General features: G+C 45.0%; 1 protein-coding gene across 6 annotated transcripts in view; it reads right to left on the reverse strand.

Annotated features, from left to right (window-relative positions):
* Positions 1–21,565, reverse strand: part of LOC112255252 (rho GTPase-activating protein 39) — a 52,976-nt gene that overhangs the window by 2,611 nt on the left and 28,800 nt on the right. For 5 of the 6 annotated variants that reach the window (XM_042324312.1, XM_042324311.1, XM_042324308.1 and 2 more), the window contains 5 exons: positions 6,885–8,268; positions 4,076–4,736; positions 3,792–3,881; positions 1,174–1,247; positions 601–800 (listed from right to left, as the gene is read on the reverse strand). In XM_042324312.1, the coding sequence (XP_042180246.1) occupies positions 601–800; positions 1,174–1,247; positions 3,792–3,881; positions 4,076–4,736; positions 6,885–8,268 (2,409 nt within the window). The remainder of the gene's footprint in view (positions 1–600; positions 801–1,173; positions 1,248–3,791; positions 3,882–4,075; positions 4,737–6,884; positions 8,269–21,565) is intronic. The other variant, XM_042324309.1, reaches the window with a different exon arrangement.

Consider the following 21,565-nt stretch of genomic DNA (forward strand, 5'->3'; position numbering starts at 1 on the left):
TGGCGGAATTTGTTTGGATTTAGGGACTGACCATGATAATAACCATGGTGAATAGGCCTGTTCTGTATTAGCTGGAGTAGGAGAAAAAAAATACCAAAGCTCCTTATCGCCCATGAAACATTGTAGTTTGTGGGGTATAACGTTTATGTTGAGAATAAATACTCCTCCAAACAAATTCAAACCTAATAGAATAATCTACAGAAATACAGACCAAACAAAAATACTTACTCACAAATCACATATGAGAATAGCTCTAACAACATGATTGAAAGCCCATGGCCTCATGCAAAAACAAAAGTGTAAACATTTTTTATAAAGTATCAAATGAAACATTGCTGGTCTCCAGGGGCTCTTGAACAGTGGTATGCAATGTTTGCTCTGCTGTCCATCTCTTTACAGTAGAGTACACAGGGAATGTTTGCTTTAAACTGTACTGCTTCAGGAGACCACCCACCAAGGCTGGCATACATTTGTCTAGATCCTCACTAGATCTCCTTTTATGACCGCGACCCTGCTAAACACACAACACAAACCCACACCTCACTGATGAATACACCAAGTCCAATGAGGTGATTTGCTGACCCTGTCCATCCGTCTCACCTGAAGATGCCCTCAGTCTGGGCCCCTCCCAGTGCCAGGACGTATTGGGAGAGCTGCACCTGTACCCAGGGTAGCTTCCTGTCTGGGAAGAGTTCACTCTGGCGCTCCATCACCTCGTCCAAGGAGCTGCCAAACAGGGAGGGGGTCACGATGGCCCGTCTGCTGTGGTCAATCTCCTCCAGAGTTGGTTTACGAAGACCCTGCAGGGGAGGTTCACAGTGTGACGACTAGGACTATATTTTACACTGTTCATGTAAGACTTTGTCTATGACTGTTAGTCTAAGACTGTTAACATCAAAGATTATATCTGAAATAGACTGTCTTGTGTGTATGTAAGCCCTGTGACTAAGAATCTATCCATGATATGTTTCTGACTAATGTCCATGTTTATCTCTCTAGCATTATTCATATCTTTATCAACATCTGTATTGGTTAGGAACCCTTTGAGTATTAAACAAATAGGGACGTGTTTTGACTGCCTTCTCTATTTGGGCATTTTTAAATACCTTTGTGACAAATACTATTTTCCCTTGTCATTCCCTGCCCCTTTGCCACACTCACTTCTCAACTCACCTTTTTGCCTCCAGTTATGGCCACTTTCTGTAGTTTGCGATAGCAGAACTTTGCATACGTGCTGATGGGCAGACCTGTGACGAGAGAAGGAAGACAGGGCCACTGTAACACTGAGGAATGCGACTCAGTAACCCAACACCATGGGAAATACAGCTCTTACTATAGATGCACGTCACACCTTCATAGATACATCTGCTCAGTGAGTGAATCCTCTAAGGAGCCTTGGTTTTCAACCAAAACAACAGATAAAAGGGTTTAACAATTCCTCACTAAATGCACACGCAATTTGTTCCCATAGATGTCAGATATTTCCAAGGCAGTAATTGGAGAGATGCTGGCTGTGTGATTCTGGCATAAGGGGATCAGAGTATACACGTCTCAACTGTCCTGGTATAGAAAGAAAAGCTGGGAGAATGGAGCCAGCCAGCCAGCACATCCTGTCCCAGCTGATTCATCAGACAGACACTTAGTACACTGGAGGGAGCAGTACCCCTACCTACAGACCCAAACTCTAGCGGTCTGCCTCGTTCCCTGTACTTGGGTGTATTTTCTGAAGTAAGATACATTTGAGGAATTAAATAATCATGACTGGGCCTCGAAAAGTAATGGAACAAGGCACTCAACAATCATGCTCCAAATTTATGAGCCACTTCCTAAGAGAACCGCATAATTTCCGTACTACAGGCCGTCGTCACTGTGGTAACTCAAATTTACACATAAACTGGTCTCCACTTCCATCCCAGAGCCTCCCTATCACACCCATGGGATCTTAACCATCTCCCTTCCTTCCCAGAGAACTCGCTCAGGTGGCTGAGCCCTGGCCAGATGGAGAATTTTGTGCTGCGATGAAAAATATCCTTCCTGGAATGTTCTCTAGACTGAAAGACCCTGGATTTATAGCAAACAGGTGACTGACTCATGCATGTACAACGCCATCGTTAATCTGTCCCAGTTTGACTGTAATTACAGCTAATTACAGAGATCATAACGATAATTTCCCATTGATCTCAGGGAAAACACACTGTTTTTCCCAAGATTCCCTGAATTAGCTAATCATTAGGGGAAGAAAAGCAAGAGTTGGACTACTTTTTTTTTACCCAGCCTGAGAGCAGGTTTGAACACCAGCGGTGGTCCAAATGAAAATTTTGTTTTGATAAGGCAAAACAACAACAAAGCAACCAGAGCCCATGATAAATCACCCCTCAGAGGATTAAGAGCACAAGTCAAAGACTAATGATGACACCTGTTAACTTCTGGGTCCAGACGGTCTGCCTATATCTGTTAGATTCTCCCGGGGTATCAGTTTAGTGATGCTACCTCAGCAAAGTTTTTAAACCCAAGTAAGCAAGGCCCGCCTCAGACCAGCCTAGGCTCAAGAAAAGACAAGAGGCCTCCAGTTCCCACACACACTACTCCCTCCCACCACTCTGCTCACAGCTGCTCCATGCTGTGGTCACAACACCACCCTTCATTTCAGCTCATCTATCCAGACAGCAGCTCTCATCATGCTGTTCATGAGGAGGCTTTCCCTTGTGATTGGCTGGTGGGTCCACATCGTGAGCAATGCAATAGCCCTTTCCCTCAAGTCATTATTCCTGCCTCTATCTCAAGACCTCTACAGTGAGTCACTCTCATGAAGGGTAGCCATTCCTCATGGCCTGCGAGTCACTGATTTTGTCCAGTGTGTACAATAGGTTGACGTTAGTCATTGATGAACAATGTGTGTGGGTTCACCATTGTGGTCACTGCCACTTAGACGGGTAGGTTCCTCTCTGATGACATCATCACGGCTGATATTGTGGGTTGCCCTATAGCAACAAGACTAATGAGTGTGCACGTTTGGGGCAAAACAGACAGGATTGACTTAGAATCAAAGGACTGTTGACAACATGTCAACTATATTTCCTCTTTGAATGTTTATTGGAAACATGCATGCATTTGCAGAATGAGCACTTGTCTCTCAAACATGGTTGAAGTTGTTGTTAGCTAGCCAGGGAATTTTAACCATTTTAGTAGACATGACACAAGTGAAATCAAGACATGGTATCAATAACAATACAACAAACTGAAACGAGCCACCTACGATTCCCCACGTGACAGCTTCTTGTCATTGTTGCCAGCTATCTTGCTGTTTAGAATCATAACACACAGCCTTTTTACCCCTGCGATGCGCGCGCATCATTTTCATGCCTTTGTCAGGCAATCCGTCTATTGGGGTCAGTGCAGTGAGTAGGCTACCTAAATCATAATGTGGGGCTGCCAGAGAGGAACACTAACATGGCCCCCTATAGTATCTCTATAGAAATTCTTATCCTTCAGCTCCCTTACCACCTCCACTGGTATTTTGTGAAAACTATTTAATACATCTACCAGGGAAGTTCTGCATTTTAGCATGGTAGTCAAGTGACAAATCATAACAAATTGCCATTTCTCCAAATTCTTAATCTGCAGTGAGATATGAACCATGTTTGATATGTAATGACTTCCTACCCATGAGAAAATAATAAATAAATGATTGGTCTCACTTCAGCACTCTCCAACAGACGTCCTCCTTAGGAAAACTCACCCCACACTAAACACAAATCTTTATAATGCTGCCTAAGTGATCTCAGACCTACCTTCTTCATCTGTGTTCTGTTTCCGTTTCTTTCTGGACTTTGAGTTCTTCTTCAGCTTCATGTCCTGCTGGTCTAGTATGAACTGAGCCACTGGAAACCAGGAAATAAGGCAAAGGTTAAAAGCCGATTCAGAAAATCAAATAACATTCTCGAAGAGCAAACAGGAGAGAAGAGGAGAGGGAAAAAAACACTTCAAAATCCTCACACACATCAAGCTATACCCATCATGCTGATACTGACAGACACAGACAGTGACAAAACTAAGAGAGAGAAAGGTGACCCACCCTGTTGCTCAGTTTGAGACTCACGTTTCTTGTCACTGCTCGGATCCGTGTGCCTCTGGATGTATCCCTCCAGGTAGCAGCGGAACTTGGGAGAGGGGGCGAAGAAGGCCAGGCTGACAGCCATCAGCTCCCAGCCTGCAGCCAGGCTCCTAGGGCTGGTGTTGCCTGTGGTCTGCCTCACCAGCTGCACATACAGCTCATCCCTCAGGCCCTGCATGCCCCAGCACTTGGTGACAATGAGCAGGGCGGCGTGGCGACGGTCCAGCCGTGAGGGTCTGTCTCCCATGTAGGCCTGGACCAGCTTGAACATCTCACAGGCTTCCTTCCTCACGGCACGGTCGCTGGTCACCAGCATGGGCTTCTTGATCGAGCCGCGGTTCCAGGAGAGCATGTTGGCGATGGAGACACGGCGGCGGAACAGGCCCTGGGTGTGCATGTTCAGGTGCTTGCTGGCCCAGTCCGCCATGCCTGAGGTGTCTGGGGGCGGGGGCTTGCGCAGGGTGGCGTAAGAGAGCTGGTGGTAGGAGCCTCCTATTCCTCCTCCCTCTATGTTGTCATGGGAGACGGAGCGTTGGTGATGTGGGCCCAGTGAGCCTGTTCGTCCGTCCACCATACCTTTCTTCCTGCTGTCCAACTGAGCCTTCAGTTCCAGGGTCCCCACCTTCAGAGAGAGAGAGAGAGAGAGAGAGAGAGGGAAAACAGAGGAGAAAAGAGGAAAAGAGAAAGCGTCAGTGCAGCAGTATGCATGGCTGTCCACAGCTGCAGGCTCCTCAGTGTCGACGAGGCTGCTTTACCTTTTCTCTGCAATGCGAGGGCTCGAGGGGGAATTGTTGCAGGACCGGCAAATACATTTTCTAAAGCTGCGTCCACCAAAAATTCCCCAATATCTAAATGGACCTTTTCGTCAGAAGGTGAGGAGCTTAGAGTGACATGAGAGGCCCTACCTCTGTTCTGCCTGACCCACAGCTCCTTTAAGACTACATGTGCAAATCCTTCATCTGATCCCAAGTGGGATTTCTGCCTATACGGAGCCCTGTCCACAGTCACCGCCCCTCACAGCAAAAACCAAACCAGTAATGCAGCTCTAGTCAGAGAAACATCAAGAAACCCAGGCCAATTCACAGCAGGAATGTACTATCTGAACATAAAACGTTCAGCATATCTCTTTAATTTGACTATGATGTAATATAGTAGTAAAGTGTGCCTAGACCGTATGGATTTGGGTTTGGCGGCACTTCTTTATGGTCATATGGTCTTAAATGAGTGGTATGGGTCACTGTTTGAGATCAAATGGAACCACGGGCAAGTTTAACTAGGCAAAGGAACATTTACAGTATGAATGATACATTCTATAATTCCTCTTCTCTTATACACAGATAGCTTACAGATGCCCCATGACATGGTGGTAATTCAACAGCAGAGTTAAATAAAACAAGTCTCTAAAACAGATTTCAGTATCAAATATTCAGAGTTGTATAGATTACACATTGAAAACAGATCACATTTCCATGCTGGCTTTAAACCACTGGGTTCACTGTTTAAAAAAATAAGTAGTAAATGTTCTGCTTCTGAAAGGCTAGACCAATGCAGCCAAAACTTCACATGGGGTATAGCCAACAACCAATAGTGTTTGTGTGTATTCTGTACGAGCAAATCTGTGTGTATCATGATATAACAGCAGGTCTGTAGAACATTTCAGTACAGGATTAGGGGATTGTTTCCTATATTTGTATAAATGCCATTGCTTCAGTACCAAGCCCTCATGGCACCAGTCTCCGAACCCCACCCGTACCCAGCTCTCCCTGCCAAACTTGTGCCATCTGGGCCACAGTGGCCCTCCTTCCTGACCAGGGGGAGCCATGTCCTGGATCTCCCACGCTTGGCCCAGGCTCCTGATACCCAGGCAGAGAGCTGGCACAGAGGGACAGGGGCCCTGCTGCGTTGGCCAGGTGTAGGACAGTCAGAGGGGGACAGGTAGCGCTAAGCTCACAGGCACCATGCCTGAGCCATATATTGGTCCAGTGGGGCCCCTGAGCCTGCCGCTCCTGATTAGAATGGTTAAGGTGTTGCATCTTCCCCGGCACCTTATGTTTCTCTCAGTCAGATTCTAAATCGCCAGTCTTATTGATTTCAGGACTTATTTTAAATTTCAACTGAACCTCAGACTTATTAGCTCTATAGTTTCATTAGATTCCTGAAACTTCATAAAGACATATGGAGTGGGGTGGGTGAAGTAAGTGCATTGTTGAAAGGGTTTGGGATTATAAAATGGTAGGTTTCATAGCACTGAGGCTTTGCACAAATCATGTGCACCTGTACTAGCCTAATAATTCAAGCTCCTGACAGCAAGCAAGTTATCACTTTTGTCCATCCCATCTGTGTGAATTACTCTGCTTAGTTAAAATACCATTAGTACATTTATCCAGTTTTATAATACGCATAATGACCTAATCTGTCTTTACTCTGTTCAGAATTTTTTAACCTCTGAAAATGGGAGACAAACACAAAACCATGAATTTAAATACTTCTGTTAATGTATTTAACTTGGCATAGAGACGTCCTAAGTAATCTAGCAATAAAAAGTAGCCCTGGAAAGGCACCAGCAATGTAACCACCTCCAGACAAAACAAAACAGAATCCAAAGAAAAATAATACATAAACAGACCACACAACAACAGGCACCAGTCAGAGTTAACTAAGCAGACAAACTAGAACTAATCCATTTATCAGGAGTGGACTTCCAAGGTCTTCCCATATTTCTCCTCTCTCTCACAGCCAGACAGAGACAAATACTGGAGTGTATGCTTACCTCTGAGGGAGGTCCAGGGGTGTCTGGTGAGGAAAGGCCGGCCTGACTGGTGATGCTCTTCTCCAAGGTGTCCACCTTCTCATAGGTCCTCTTCTGCCTACCAGGCATCTCCAGGGGTGGCAGGGCCAGGTTGCCATGATTACCCGCCCTGCTCAGTGAGCGGCTGGCGGAGGGGACGTCTTCTCGTGACGCACACCTTCCTCCATACCACTGCAGGGAGTCCACGGGGGAACGTGTCCGGGGAACTGCGCCCCTCTCGCTAATCTCTGCCCCCAGGCCTCCAGCCTTCATCTCCCTCATGGTGTTGGAGCGGCTCACCACCTCTCTCATCTCCGCCATCAGCCTCTCGTTAAGGGCACACAGCTCTCCACTGCTGCCCACTGAGCCAGGCCGGCCTCCGGCCCCCAGCCTCCGCCGGCTCTTCCTCCTCAGGCTCGGAGAGGGGCCAGTGGAGTAGCCAGAGTCCTGGTAGGTGGTGGTGGTCTGGGGGCATGGAGGTGTGGGGAAGTCCTGCGAGGCCTGGCTGCTCTGCCTGCTGTGACGAGCCTCCACTGCCCTCAACACACTGGCCTCCAGGGCTCGCCATGTCTGCTTCTTCTCCATGGTCCCTGGCTCCCTCTGCTGCCCCCGTAGCTGGGACTGGGGCTGGGCCAAGAGGGGGTCTGATCGTGGTGTGGGGGAGGGGGTGCGGGTGGGACCAGGGGAGGTGGAGAGGAGGCCCTGTTGTGGGTCCACAACAACCATGTGCTTGATGCACTCCAGGCCAGCAGGGCTGTAGTCAGAGGCAGAAGGGTTCCTCTTGTGCCTGGATTCGGAGTGAGAGGAGCCAGGGTGCTGGAGGAGCCTGGGCTTTTGCAGGCTGTGTGTGGGGGTGAGACAGGATAGACCACCAGGCTCATTATGGAGGTGAGCCCCCTCTACTTCCATGTCCACAGGAGGCTCATCATAGATGGGACACTCTTTTCCCGGGTCGTCGTAGAGGTGAGGTGTGGAGGCGTACTGTGGTGACACTGACCTGGGGGTGCTGGGCTGGGACCTGTGACTGCCGGGAGTTTGGGGAGGGTCAGAGGACACCAGACAGAAGCTGCCGTTGCCGGTCTTTCTCAAGTGGTGGGCCTGCCGGGAGTCGGCGGCCATCTTGCCGGAGGGTGCGGTCTTGTAGCCCTGGGTGGAGCAGGAGTGAGCCCCCGGGGGCTTGCTGCTGACGGGGTGGAGGGTGAAGGCCTGGTGGCTGTTGGGCTTGTTGTGTGTGTGTGTGTTGTGGTGGCGGAGCTGCAGGTCCGGGCTAGATGGGCCTCCAGGCTGGATCCGACTGACACTGTTTACTTTAACCAACATTGCTGCCTTAGACCCTGGGGAAGGCTGCCATCTCTGAGAGCGCTCTCTGGAATAGAAAGAGAATAAGGGAAGGATGAGATCTGGGTTTGGATTTAAAGAGATAACTGCAGATAAAAACACACACCAGATGACAGTCACCCGAACAAGCAAAGCATTGTCCCGAACTTCAACAAGCCTGTGGTTACTTCTAAATTGTGACCATCAAAAAAATGCTCCACAAATTTGGGAAAACTGTGATCAGATTCCTCGCATTCTTCCCCAGACATTTCACTGACCCTCCAAAATACTGCCTTCTAAGTCATAAGACAATATCTCCAGTGTGTGTTGTGTAAACCAACCTCCTAAAAAGACACAATTACCATTGCTGTCTGGGTTAGAGGTGTGGAAAACATTTCCTACGTACTGTAAGTGTGTTAAGCATTCTCCTGCTTTGGACCATAACACAGTACCTCCTCCCAAGAGTCGTGACCCATCAATTACACGGACTCAAAACACCTCATGTGAAACATTTGGTTAACATTTGAGAAAATGACAAAACACGATAAGATATAAATTCCCAGCTGCCACAGTTCCAAAACACTCACAGACTGAGTAGAGTAGTAGAGAAGAGTGTATTTGAGAACATACTTGGGGAGCAGAATTACAGTAGAGTCTCCATCTGGCCTGAGGGACTGGAGGTTGACACTCCTCCCTTGCGGCTAACTTCAGACGTCGTCAGAATGCTAATCCAAGCACTGGGAACTAATCTGGTATTAATCTGTTTACACCTCTCTCTAGCTTTCTAACCCTGTAATTCCTGTGGCCCAAGCTTCAGGCCTCATTCATTCCTCAATATCTCACTTAGATCCAACTGCCATCCATCCGTGGTTCAGCAAATAAACCATTCTATCCATCTGACCAACTGTGACTGAAACAACTATCATACAGCATAAGAGTTATCCGCTAACTTCAAGAATCAAAGGTTAAGCATGCTTTACAGTACTAGCACTACAGACCAAGGATTAGAAAAGCAGAGACTTACCTTCTGCCCTCCTCCCTCTCTACCGTATAGCCAACAACACACTGTAATCAATGCTATTAAACCTGCAAGGCTCTATCCTTCTGCAGCCAGACATCTAACAGACTGGCCCACTACACACATACCTCCTAAGTCTCAGGACAGGAGTTACTGGGGAGCAGGAAGACGACAGAGAAGACCTTCTGTAGTTTGTAACAATACAATAACAACTCCCCTGGGGCTCAAGCTTCTCGGGCCAATGGCAAACTTCCTCACTTCCTCTCCCCCCCCCCCGCCACTGAACTGCATTCTCTCTTTCCCTCAAACAGTCACGCCACCTCAGTGATTTGAATGTAAACAGGCTCTTCAAATGGTTGAGCAGATATAGCTTCCACAGCCCATAAACAGCTGGGCCTAAGCCACCTGGCAGCCTCCCAGCACAGCCAGCCCTGTCCTTGTGGTGTTGGGAACATTCCTGGGCCTCACCTCCCTCCCCCCTGCTCAGACGCGACAAAAGACCAATCAACAGTGTTTACTGCCCCACACGTGGGTCCAGAGGAGTGGAGACTAGTCACGCGCTGCAGAGTGGATGGGAGCCACTTCAAACCGGCTGTGTTAGAGCCGCTTTAGTTCTCAACAGTGTGACAGACTGAGGTGGGAGAGCTGAAAACGTGCTGCTGCTGTCTAAACTCTGAAATGCGGGATTCAGGAAGTCCTCCTTCCGTCATGGTCAGGGGCTGGTGATGTCAGTGATGTTACCTCCACAACAGAGGCAGTGTTAAGCAGATTTTTATGATCAAAGATTATGGTCTGATGTTGGTACTAACCTTTGAATTGACTTTAAAAAAATACAGGAACATAAAACTGGCTGTTTTAAAACAGCCAGTTAATAGTTTACTATGGCACAGAATGGGCTACATTCCAGTAACCATTAAAAGAGACAAGAAGGAATTTAAGCAAAAGGCCAAAGACCACATGTAACCTAGCAAAATGATCACATGCATCATGCACTCAATGGCCAGTTTATTAGGTACACCCATCAAGTACCGCATCGGACCCCATTTGCCTCCAGAACAGCCAGAATTTTTTGTAACATGGAAACGTTGCTCAATTGGTATCAGGGGTTCCTAACGTGTGCCAGGAAAACATTCACCATACCATTACACCACCACCACCACCAGCCTGTACCGTTGACACCAGGCAGGATGGGGCCATGGACTCCTACTACTTACGGCCCCAATCCTGACTGCCATCAGCACGGCTCAACAGGAACCGGGATTTGTATGACCAGGGAATGTTTTTCCACTCCTCAATTGTCCAGTGTCGGTGATCGTGTGCCCACTGGAGCCACTTCTTTCTGTTTTTAACAAGGACCGATGAGTTGTGTGTTCTGAGATGCCATTCTGCACACCACTGTTATACTGCACCGTTATTTGCCTGTTTGTGGTCTGCTTGTTAGCTTGCACTCATTCTTACCATTTTCCTTCGACCTCATCAACAAGCTGTTTTCGCCCAAAGAACTGCCGCCGAATTCGCACAATTCTCAGGAAACCCTAGACACTCGTGAAAAAAGTGAAAAGCCCAGGATGACATCCGTTTCTGAGATACTGGAACCGGCACGCCTTGGCACCGATAATCATACCACGCTGAAAGTTGCTTAGGTCACTTGTTATTCCCATTGTAACGTTCAATCGAACAGTAACGGAATGTCTCGATGCCTGTTTTTTTATAGCAAGCCACGGTCACGTGACTCACTGTCTGTAGGAGCAAACTATTTTCGTGAACGGGTGGTATACCTAAAAAACTGGCCGGTGAGTGTACACCCCCACACATATCATAAGGTTACTCTCATTCTCCAGTGGTGAGAGGGATGAGTGGTCTGGTTTACGACTGATGACCTTGAGAGAGGGGGGTGGGGTTCTACTTCCTATCGCTGAAGCCCCCTGGAGCCTCCCATACAACACAAACAGGAAATGATAAATCTAACATTAACGCTGGAGTAAGGGCCGAATGAGAGGGGTGACCTTCACTTATAGGGAGTTTACATGTTGCTAAATTAAACTCATGCAAACAACCATATATGAAAGACCATTGTCTAAGTCCCTGCACAGCGTCACTGCCATTACACTCAACATCCCCATACTACCTGAGTGCTAATTCCAGCTACACGCTAAATGATGTCAGTCCTCTTTAAACATGTCACCAGTAACAACAGAAACACCATCCTCTGCTTGAATGTTGTTTTGAGGTGAAACCAGAGCAACACAACAGAATGAGAGGAAGAGGAAGTTTGGACATGCTGAGTCAAGCTCCTAGCACAGAGCAGAGCTGGGGATTTTATCTGGCTTTGTGGTTGCTGTTCACTTGTCATTGTCACACCACAGCCAGGGTGGCACAGCCAGGCTAGTGTTCAGCCCTCCAGCATCGGCTCATTATTTTGTTTGTTAGCACAAACAGTTGGTGCGCAATAGATGATTATCCCAATCACATCTGGCTTCATGCCTATGGCCACAGTTGATATAAGCTTTCCTCACTGTAGCAGTCCTAATCCAACTATAATTTACCACCAACAACCTCTTGCCTAGTTAAGTAAAATAAAAATAATAAATACCACCCAACCAGAATGATCTCACTTCTAAAACAGTGAGACAGAATAAGAAAGCAGTGGTTAGAAAATAGGGTGAAGTGAGAGAGAGAGCGAGAGAGAGTGAGAGAAAGAGAGAGCGAGAGAAAGAGAGCGAGAGAAAGAACGAGAAGGGGATTAGTCGTGGGAGAGTGCCGTCAGGGAATGAGCAGGAACGTTGGCATTCCTCAGAGGTCTCATTCAGGGGCCCCAGTCCAGGGAGCCTATAGACAATGCCTGGCTCTGCTATTGTCACGGCAACGCCCCTCAATGGAGCAGAGTCCCATTTAAAGACTATCTACAGATTCTCTCAAGCAGACGTAAACACTTACCTAACATCGGTATGGCAGTGCTGAGCTTACTGGCTCATTGACACTGTCAACATGTTTGCTTTACCACAATCATAAAAAGAGCCTGTGTTATAGCCCTGTGTTTCATCACACTGACCACATTGGCTGTTGGGTACTTTTCAAATAATGTAAATTTAAAATAAATTATATGCCACGGAATATTAAAAAATACATTACCGTTATTCAGACAAAAACAGCACTCATTTTCAAAATCTATAACATACCCCAACCAGAAGCCATGGATTACAGGCAACATTCGCACTGCCGCTTTCAAGGAGCGGGACTATAACCTGGAAGCTAATAAGAAATCCCGCTATGCCCTCCAACGAACCATCAAACAGGCAAAGCGTCAATACAGGACTAAGATCGAATCGTACTACACCGGCTTCAACTTATTACAGACTACAAAGGGAAGCACAGTCAAGAGCTGCCCAGTGACACGAGCCTACCAGATGAGCTAAATAACTTCTATGCTCGCTTTGAGGCAAGTAACACTGAAACATGGATGAGAGCATCAGCTGTTCAGAATGACTGTGTGATCACGCTCTCTATAGCCAATGGGAGTGAGACCTTTAAACAGGTCAACATTTACAAGGCCGCCGGGCCAGACGGATTACCAGGACGTGTACTCCAAGCATGCGCTGACCAACTGGCAAGTGTCTTCACTGACATTTTCAACCTCTCCCTGTCTGGGTCTGTAATACCAACATGTTTCAAGCAGACCAAAGTCCCTGTGTCCACGGACACTAAGGTAACCTGCCTAAATGTCTGTAGCCATGAAGTGCTTTGAAAGGCTGGTCATGGCTCACATCAACACCATTATCCTAGAAACCATAGATTCACTCCAATTTGCATACCACACCAGCAGATCCACAGATGATGCAATCCCTATTGCACTCCACACTGCCCTTTCACACCTGGACAAAAGGAACACCTATGTGAGAATGCAATTCATTGACTACAGCTCAGCGTTCAACACCATAGTGCCCTCAAAGCTCAACACTAAGCTAAGGACCCTGGGACTAAACACCTCCCTCTGCAACTGGATCCTGGACTTCCTGACAGGCTGACCACAGGTGGTAAGGGTAGGTAACAACGCATCCGCTGATCCTCAACACTAGGGCCCCTCAGGGGTGCGTGCTCAGTCCCCTCCTGTACTCCCTGTTCACTCATGACTGCAGGGAAAACTCCAACACCATCATTAAGTTTGCCGATGACACAGTGGTAAAGGCCTGATCACCGACAACAATGAGACAGCCTATAGGAAGGAGTTCAGAGATCTGACCGTGTGGTGCAAGGACAACCACCTCTCTCTCTCTCAACGTGATCAAGACAAAGGAAATTGTGGACAACAGGAAAAGGAGGACCAAGTACACCCCCATTCTCATCGATGGGGCTGGTTGAGAGCTTCAGGTTCCTTGGCGTCCACATTAGAGGTCGACCGATTATGATTTTTCAACGCCGATACCGATACCAATTATTGGAGGACCAAAAAAAGCCCAATACCAATTTATTTTATTTGTAATAATTACAATTACAACAATACTGAATGAACACTTATTTTAACTTAACAGAATACATCACTAAAATCAATTTAGCCTCAAATAAATAATGAAACGTGTTCAATTTGGTTTAAATAATGCAAAAACAAAGTGTTGGAAAAGAAAGTAAAAGTGCAATATGTGCCATGTAAGAAAGTTAACGTTTAAGTTCCTTGCTCAGAACATGAGAACATATGAAAGCTGGTGGTTCCTTTTAACATGAGTCTTCAATATTCCCAGATAAGAAATTTTAGGTTGTAGTTATTATAGGACTATTTCTCTCTATACGATGTGTATTTCATATACCTTTGACTATTGGATGTTCTTATAGGCACTTTAGTATTACCAGTGTAACAGTATAGCTTTCGTCCCTCTCCTCGCTCCTACCTGGGCTCGAACCAGGAACACATTGACAGCCACCCTCGAAGCAGCGTTACCCATTGCTCCACAAAAGCCGCGGCCCTTGCAGAGCAAGGGGAACAACTAGTCCAAGTCTCAGAGCGAGTGACGTTTGAAACGCTATTAGTGCGCACCCCGCTAACTAGCAAGCCATTTCACATTGGTTACACCAGCCTAATCTCAGGAGTTGATAGGCTTGAAGTCATAAACAGCGCAATGCTTGAAGCATTGCGAAGAGCTGCTGGCAAAAGGCACGAAAGTGCTGTCTGAATGAATGCTTACGAGCCTGCTGGTGCCTACCATTGCTCAGTCAGACTGCTCTATCAAATCATATAATTAAGTCTAACATAATAACACATAGAAATACGAGCCGTAGGTCATTAATATGGTCGAATCCGGAAACTATCATCTCAAAAACAAAACGTTTATTCTTTCAGTGAAATACGGAACGGTTCCGTATTTTATCTAACGGGTGGCATCCATAAATCTAAATATTCCTGTTACACTGCACAACCTTCAATGTTATGTCATAATTACGTAAAATTCTGGCAAATTAGTTCGCAACGAGCCAGGCGGCCCAAACTGTTGCATATACCCTGACTCTGCGTGCAATGAATGCAAGAGAAGTGACACAATTTCACTTGGTTAATATTGCCTGCTAACCTGGATTTCTTTTAGCTAAATATGCAGGTTTAAAAATATATACTTGTGTATTGATTTTAAGAAAGGCATTGATGTTTATGGTTAGGTACACGTTGGAGCAACGACAGTCCTTTTTCGCGAATGTGCACCGCATCAATTATATGCAACGCAGGACACGCTAGATAAACTAGTAATATCAACAATGTGTAGTTAACTAGTGATTAGGATTGATTGTTTTTTATAAGATAAGTTCAATGCTAGCTAGCTGCATTCGCGTAACAGGCAAGCTCCTCGTGGAGTGCAATGTAAAGCAGGTGGTTAGAGCGTTGGACTAGTTAACCGTAAGGTTGCAAGATTGAATCCCCGAGCTGACAAGGTAAAAATATGTTGTTCTGCCCCGAACAAGGCAGTTAACCCAACGTTCCTAGGCTGTCATTGAAAATAAGAATGTGTTCTTAACCTCTTGAAGCTAGTAAACGGCCTATTTCTCAGGACCAGATGCTAGAATATGCATATAATTGACAGATTCGGATAGAAAACACTAAAGTTTCCAAAACGGTCTAAATATTGTCTGTGAGTATAGCAGAACTGATATTGCAGGTGAAACCCTGAGGAAAATCAAATCAGGAAGTGCCTCTTATTTTGAAACCCTTCTGTTCCTATTCATGCCTATCCTCCATTTAAAGGGATATCAACCAGATTCCTTTTTCTATGGCTTCCCTAAGGTGTCACCAGTCTTTAGACATAGTTTCAGGCTTTTATTTTGAAAAATTAGCGTGAAAGATCACATTGTGTAAGTGGATAGGTGTGCGCTGTCAGAGTGAGTTTTTGAGCTACAGAGTAAAGCGGCCATTGTTCCACCCGGTGTTATTGAAAAACCTACACACTCGGTTGATATATATATCGAATATATATTTTAAAAACAACCTGAGGAATGATTATAAAAAAACGTTTGACATGTTTCTGTGGACATTATGGAGACTTTTTGGAATTTCCATCTGCGTTGTTGTGACCGCTCTTTCCTGTGGATTTCTGAACATAACGCGACAAACAAACGGAGGTATTTTGTTTAGGGAACAAAAGGAACATTTGTTGTGTAACTTGGAGTCTCGTGAGTGAAAACATCCAAAGATCAAAAGGTAAACGGTTAATTTGATTGCTTTTCTGATTTGTGACCAAGCTTCCTGATGCTAAGTGTACATAATGCTATGCTAGGCTATCGATAAACTTACAAACGCTTGGATTGCTTTCGCTGTAAAGTATAATTTCAAAATCTGAGACAGGTGGATTAACAAAAGGCTAAGCTGTGTTTTCCTATATTGCACTTGTGATTTCATGAATATGAATGTTTTTTAGTAATATTATTTGCCGGTGGCGCTATGCTAGTCAACGGTTGCTGACGAAAATTATCCCGCGACACTTTTGGATAAATAGCGTGCCCATTTCAACCTCCTGCTACTCATGCCAAGAATATAACATATGCATATTATTAGTAGATTTGGATAGAAAACACTCTGTTCTAAAACTGTTTGAATCATGTCTGAGAGTATAACAGAACTTATGTAGCAGGCAAAACCTTGAGGACTAACTGTTCAGAATCATTTTTTTTAGGTCTCTGTCGGTTCACATTGGCAAAGGATATTTCATAGGAACTTGTTTTCAGTTCCTACCGCTTCCACTGGATGTCACCAGTCTTTGGAATTTGGTTGAGGTTATTCATTTGTGTAATGAAAAAGTAGCCCATCTAGGAACTGCGTAACACTGGCCAAGACATGAAAAGTAGCGTTAGTTTCCTCTCGTCCTCTATTGAAAACAGATAGACCCGTATTCAATTTGATCGATTATTAACGTTTAAAAATACCTAAAGTTGTATTACAAAAGTAGTTTGAAATATTTTGGCAAAGTTTATAGGCAACTTTTAAAATATTTTGTAGTGACGTTGCGCATTTTGGAAGCTGTTTTTTTCTGGATCAAACGCGTCAAATAAATTTACATTTTGGATATATATGGACGGAATTAATCGAACAAAAGGGCCAATTGTGATATTTATGGGACATACTGGAGTGCCAACAAAAGAAACTCATCAAAGGTAAGGCATGTTTTATATTTTATTTCTGCGTTTTGTGTAGCGCCTGCAGGGTTGAAATATGCTACCCTCTGTTTACTGTTGTGCTATCATCAGATAATAGCTTCTTGTGCTTTTGCCGAAAAGCCTTTTAAAAATCTGACATGTTGGCTGGATTCACAACGAGTGTAGCTTTAATTGAGTATCTTACATGTGTGATTTAAATGAAGGTTTGATTTTAATATAAATTATTTCAATTTGCCGCGCTGCATTTTCCCTGGTTTTTGGCCAAGTGGGACGCGAGCGTCCCCTATCCTAGAGAGGTTATCTGACTTGCCTAGTTAAATAAAAGGTATATATATATATATTCTTTAAAATCGGCCAAATCGGTGTAAAAAAAATACAGATTTCCGATTGTTATGAAAACTTGAAATCTGCCCTAATTAAATCGGCCATTCCGATTAATCGGTCGACCTCTAGTCCACATCACCAACAAACTAACATGGTCCAAGCACACCAAGACAATCGTGAAGAGGGCACGACAAAACCTATTCTCCCTCAGGAGACTGAAAAGATCTGGCATTGGTCCTCAGATCCTCAAAAGGTTTTACAGCTGCCCCATAGAGAGCATCCTGACGGGTTGCATCACTGCCTGGTAAGGCAACTGCTTTGCCTTCAACCGCAAGGCACTACAGAGAGTAGTGCGTGCGGCCCAGTAGATCACCGGGGCCAAGTTTCCTGCCATCCAATACCTCTATACCAGGCAGCGTCTGAGGAAGGCCATAAAAATTGTCAAAGACTCCAGCCACCCTAGACTGTTCGCTCTGCTACCGCACGGCAAGTAGTACCAGAGCGCCAAGTCTAGGTCCAAGAGGCTTCTACAGTGCCTTGCAAAGTAATCACCCTTGGTGTTTTTCCTATTGTGTTGCATTAAAACCTGCATCTTAATAGATTTTTGGGGGGATTTCATGTAATGGACATACACAAAATAGTCCAAATTGGTGAAGTGAAATGAATAAAATACCTTAAATTAAAAGTAAAAGTAGTGCGTATTCACCCCTTTGCTATGAAGCCCCGAAATAAGATCTGGTGCTACCAATTACCTTCAGAAGTCACATAATTAGGTTTAAAAAAGTCCACCTGTGTGCAAACTAAGTGTCACATGATCTGTCACATGATCTCAGTATATTTACACCTGTTCTGAAAGGCCCCAGAGTCTGCAACACCACTAAGGAAGGGGCACCACCAAGCAAGCAGAACCGTGAAGACCAAGGAGCTCTCCAAACAGGTTAGGGATGAAGTTGTGGAGAAGTACAGATCAGGGTTGGGGTCTAAAAATATATCAGAAACTTTGAACTTCCACAGAGCACCATTAAATCCATTATTATAAAATGGAAACAATATAGCACCACAACAAACCTGCCAAGAGTAGGCCACCCACCAAAACTCCCAGACCAGGCAAGGAAGACATTAAATCGGAGAGGCAACAAAGAGACCAAAGTTAACCCTGAAGGAGCTGCAAAGCTCCACAGTGGAGATTGGAGTATGTGTCCATTGGACCACTTTAAGCCATACATTCCACAGAGCTGGGATTTAGGGAAGAGTGGCCAGAAAAAAAGCCATTGCTTACAGAAAGAATGTGGGAAAGTCAAACATATGGAAGAAGGTACTCTGCCAAAACCTCAATTTAAGTCTCATTTGACCAATCAAGGAAAATGCTATGTCTGGCGCAAACCCAACACCTCTCATCACCCATAGAACACCATCCCCACAGTGAAGCATGGTGGTGGCAGCATCATGCGGTGGGGATACGTTTCATCCGCAGGGACTGGGAAACGGGTCAGAATTTAAGGAATAATGGATGATGCTAAATACAGGGAAATTCTTGAGGGAAACCTGTTTCAGTCTTCCAGAGATTTGAGACTGGCATGGAGGTTCACCTTCCAGCAGGACAATGACCCTAAGCATACTGCTAAAGCAACACTCAAGTGGTTTAAGGGAACACATTTCAATCGGAAGTTTACATACACTTAGGTTGGAGTTATTGAAACTCGTCTTTCAACCACTCCATAAATTTCTTGTTAACAAACTATGGTTTTGGCAAGTCGGTTAGGTTGTGCTTGACACAAGTAATTTTTCCAACAATTGTTTACAGACAGATTATTTCACTATCACAATTCCAGTTGGTCAGAAGTTTACATACATTAAGTTGACTGTGCCTTTAAACAGCTTGGAAAATTCCTGAAATTGATGTCATGGCTTTAGAAGCGTCTGATAGGCTAATTGACATAATTTGATTCAATTGGAGTTGTACCTGTGGACATATTTCAAGGCTTACCTTCAAACTCAGTGCCTCTTTGCTTGGCATCACGGGAAAATCAAAAGAAATCAGCCAAGACCTCATAAAAATAATTGTAGCCCTCCACGAGTCTGGTTCGTCCTTGGGAGCAATTTCCAAACACCTGAAGGTACCATGTTCATCTGTACAAACAATAGTACGCAAGTATAAACACCATGGGGACCATGCAGCTGTCATACCGCTCAGGAAGGAGACGCGTTCTGTCTCCTAGAGATGAACGTACTTTGGTGCAAAAAGGGAAAATCAATCCCAGAACAACAGCAAAGGACCTTGTGAAGATGCTGGAGGAAACGGATACGAAAGCATCTATATCCACAGTAAAACGAGTCCTATATCGACATAACCTGAAAGGCAGCTCAACAAGGAAGAAACCACTGCTCCAAAACCGCCATAAAAAAGACAGACCACAGTTTGCAACTGCACATGGGGACAAAGATCGTCGTTTTTTTGAGAAATGTCCTCTGGTCTGATGAAACAAAAATAGAACTGTTTGGCCATAATGACCATCGTTATGTTTAGAGGAAAAAGGGGGAGGCTTGCAAGCCGAAGAACACCACCCCAACCGTGAAGCACAGGGGTGGCATCATCATGTTGTGGGGATGCTTTGCTGAAGGAGGGACTGGTGCACTTCACAAAATAGATGGCATCATGAGGCAGGAAAATTATGTGGATACATTGAAGCAACATCTAAAGACATCAATCAGGAAGTTAAAGCTTGGTCGCAAATGGGTCTTCCAAATGGACAATGACCCCAAGCATACTTCCAAAGTTGTGGAAAAATGGCTTAAGGACAACAAAGTCAAGGTATTGGAGCGGCCATCACAAAGCCCTGACCTCAATCCCATAGAAAATTGGGGGCCGAACTGAAAATGTGTGTGCGAGCAAGGAGGCCTACAGCGCTGACTCAGTTACACCAGCTCTGTCAGGAGGAATGGGCCAAAATCCACCCAATTTATTGTGGGAAGCTTGTGGAAGGCTACCCGAAACATTTGACCCAAGTTAAAAGGCAATGCTACCAAATACTAATTGGGTGTATGTAAACTTCTGACCCACTGGGAATGTGATGAAAGAAATAAAAGCTGTAATTAATCATTCTCTCAACTATTATTCTAAATGTCAGGTATTGTGAAAAACAGTTTAAATGAATTTGCCTAGGTGTATGTAAACTTCCGACATCAACTGTAAATGTCTTGGAATGGCCTCATCAAAGCCCAGACCTCAATCCAATTGAGAATCTGTGGTATGACTTAAAGATTGCTGTACACCAGCGGAACCCATCCAACTTGAAGGAGCGGGAGCATTTTTGTCTTGAAGAATGGGCAAAAATCCCAGTGGCTTGATGTGCCAAGCTTAGAGACATACCACAAGAGACGTGCAGCTGTAATTGCTGCAAAAGGTGGCTCTACAAAGTATCGACTTTGGGGGGGTGAATATTTAAGCACGCTCAAGTTCAGTTCTCTTGTCTTATTTCTTGTTCACAATAAAACATTTTGCATTGTCAAAGTGGCATGTTGTGTAAATCAGTAAATCAGATGATACTACCTCCCCCAAAACAACTGTTTTAACTCCAGGTTGTAAGGCAACAAAATAGGAAAAATGCCAAGGGGGGTGAATACTTTCGCAGCTTCTACCCCCAAGCCATAAGACTCCTGAACAGCTAATCAAAAGGCTACCCAGACTATTTGCATTGCCCCCCCCCCCACCCTGCTGCTACTCTGTTATTATCTATGCATAGTCATTTTAATAACTCTACCTACATGTACATATTATTTACTGCTGCTCTTTAATTATTTGTAATTCTTATCTTACTTGTTTTTTTAAGGTATTTTCTTAAACTGCATTGTTGGTTAAGGGCTTGTAAGTACACTGGTTGTATTCGGCACATGTGACAAATAAAATTTGATTTAACACATTCACTTGTTTTCCATAGAGACACACACATTCCTTAAGGCCTTGGCTAACATGTGAGACGTTGGGTAACGCCAAAGGTTGAAATTAAGTTAGAATCCTTTGGAGCCTAACTGGGTAATTCGATTGGGTTATGGCGCAGCAAATCAACTTAACGGTCAGCGAATTTCAATTTGTCTCGGCAGCTCTGGTGTCATACACCCCTGACCACTGCTCCTACCTCCACGGAGTGTGATTGTGGTAGGAAAAGCCAGCTAAATATACGTATTAAGCTATTTGCAAGAAATGTTCTTTCTTTCCTTCCTGGAATAACCATGGTTGTAAAACCCATCAGCTGAGTCACTGGTGGATAAGGATATGGATGGGGAAGTACCCCTAAAATACAAGCCCCTGGGAATAGTAGGGGTCTCAAAACAGGGGCTATTATCATCATCCCGTCAGACAGGAAGAGGAAATGAG

The sequence above is a fragment of the Oncorhynchus tshawytscha genome, linkage group LG07 (assembly GCF_018296145.1).
Source record: "Oncorhynchus tshawytscha isolate Ot180627B linkage group LG07, Otsh_v2.0, whole genome shotgun sequence".
In the NCBI taxonomy this organism is placed as follows: domain Eukaryota; kingdom Metazoa; phylum Chordata; class Actinopteri; order Salmoniformes; family Salmonidae; genus Oncorhynchus; species Oncorhynchus tshawytscha.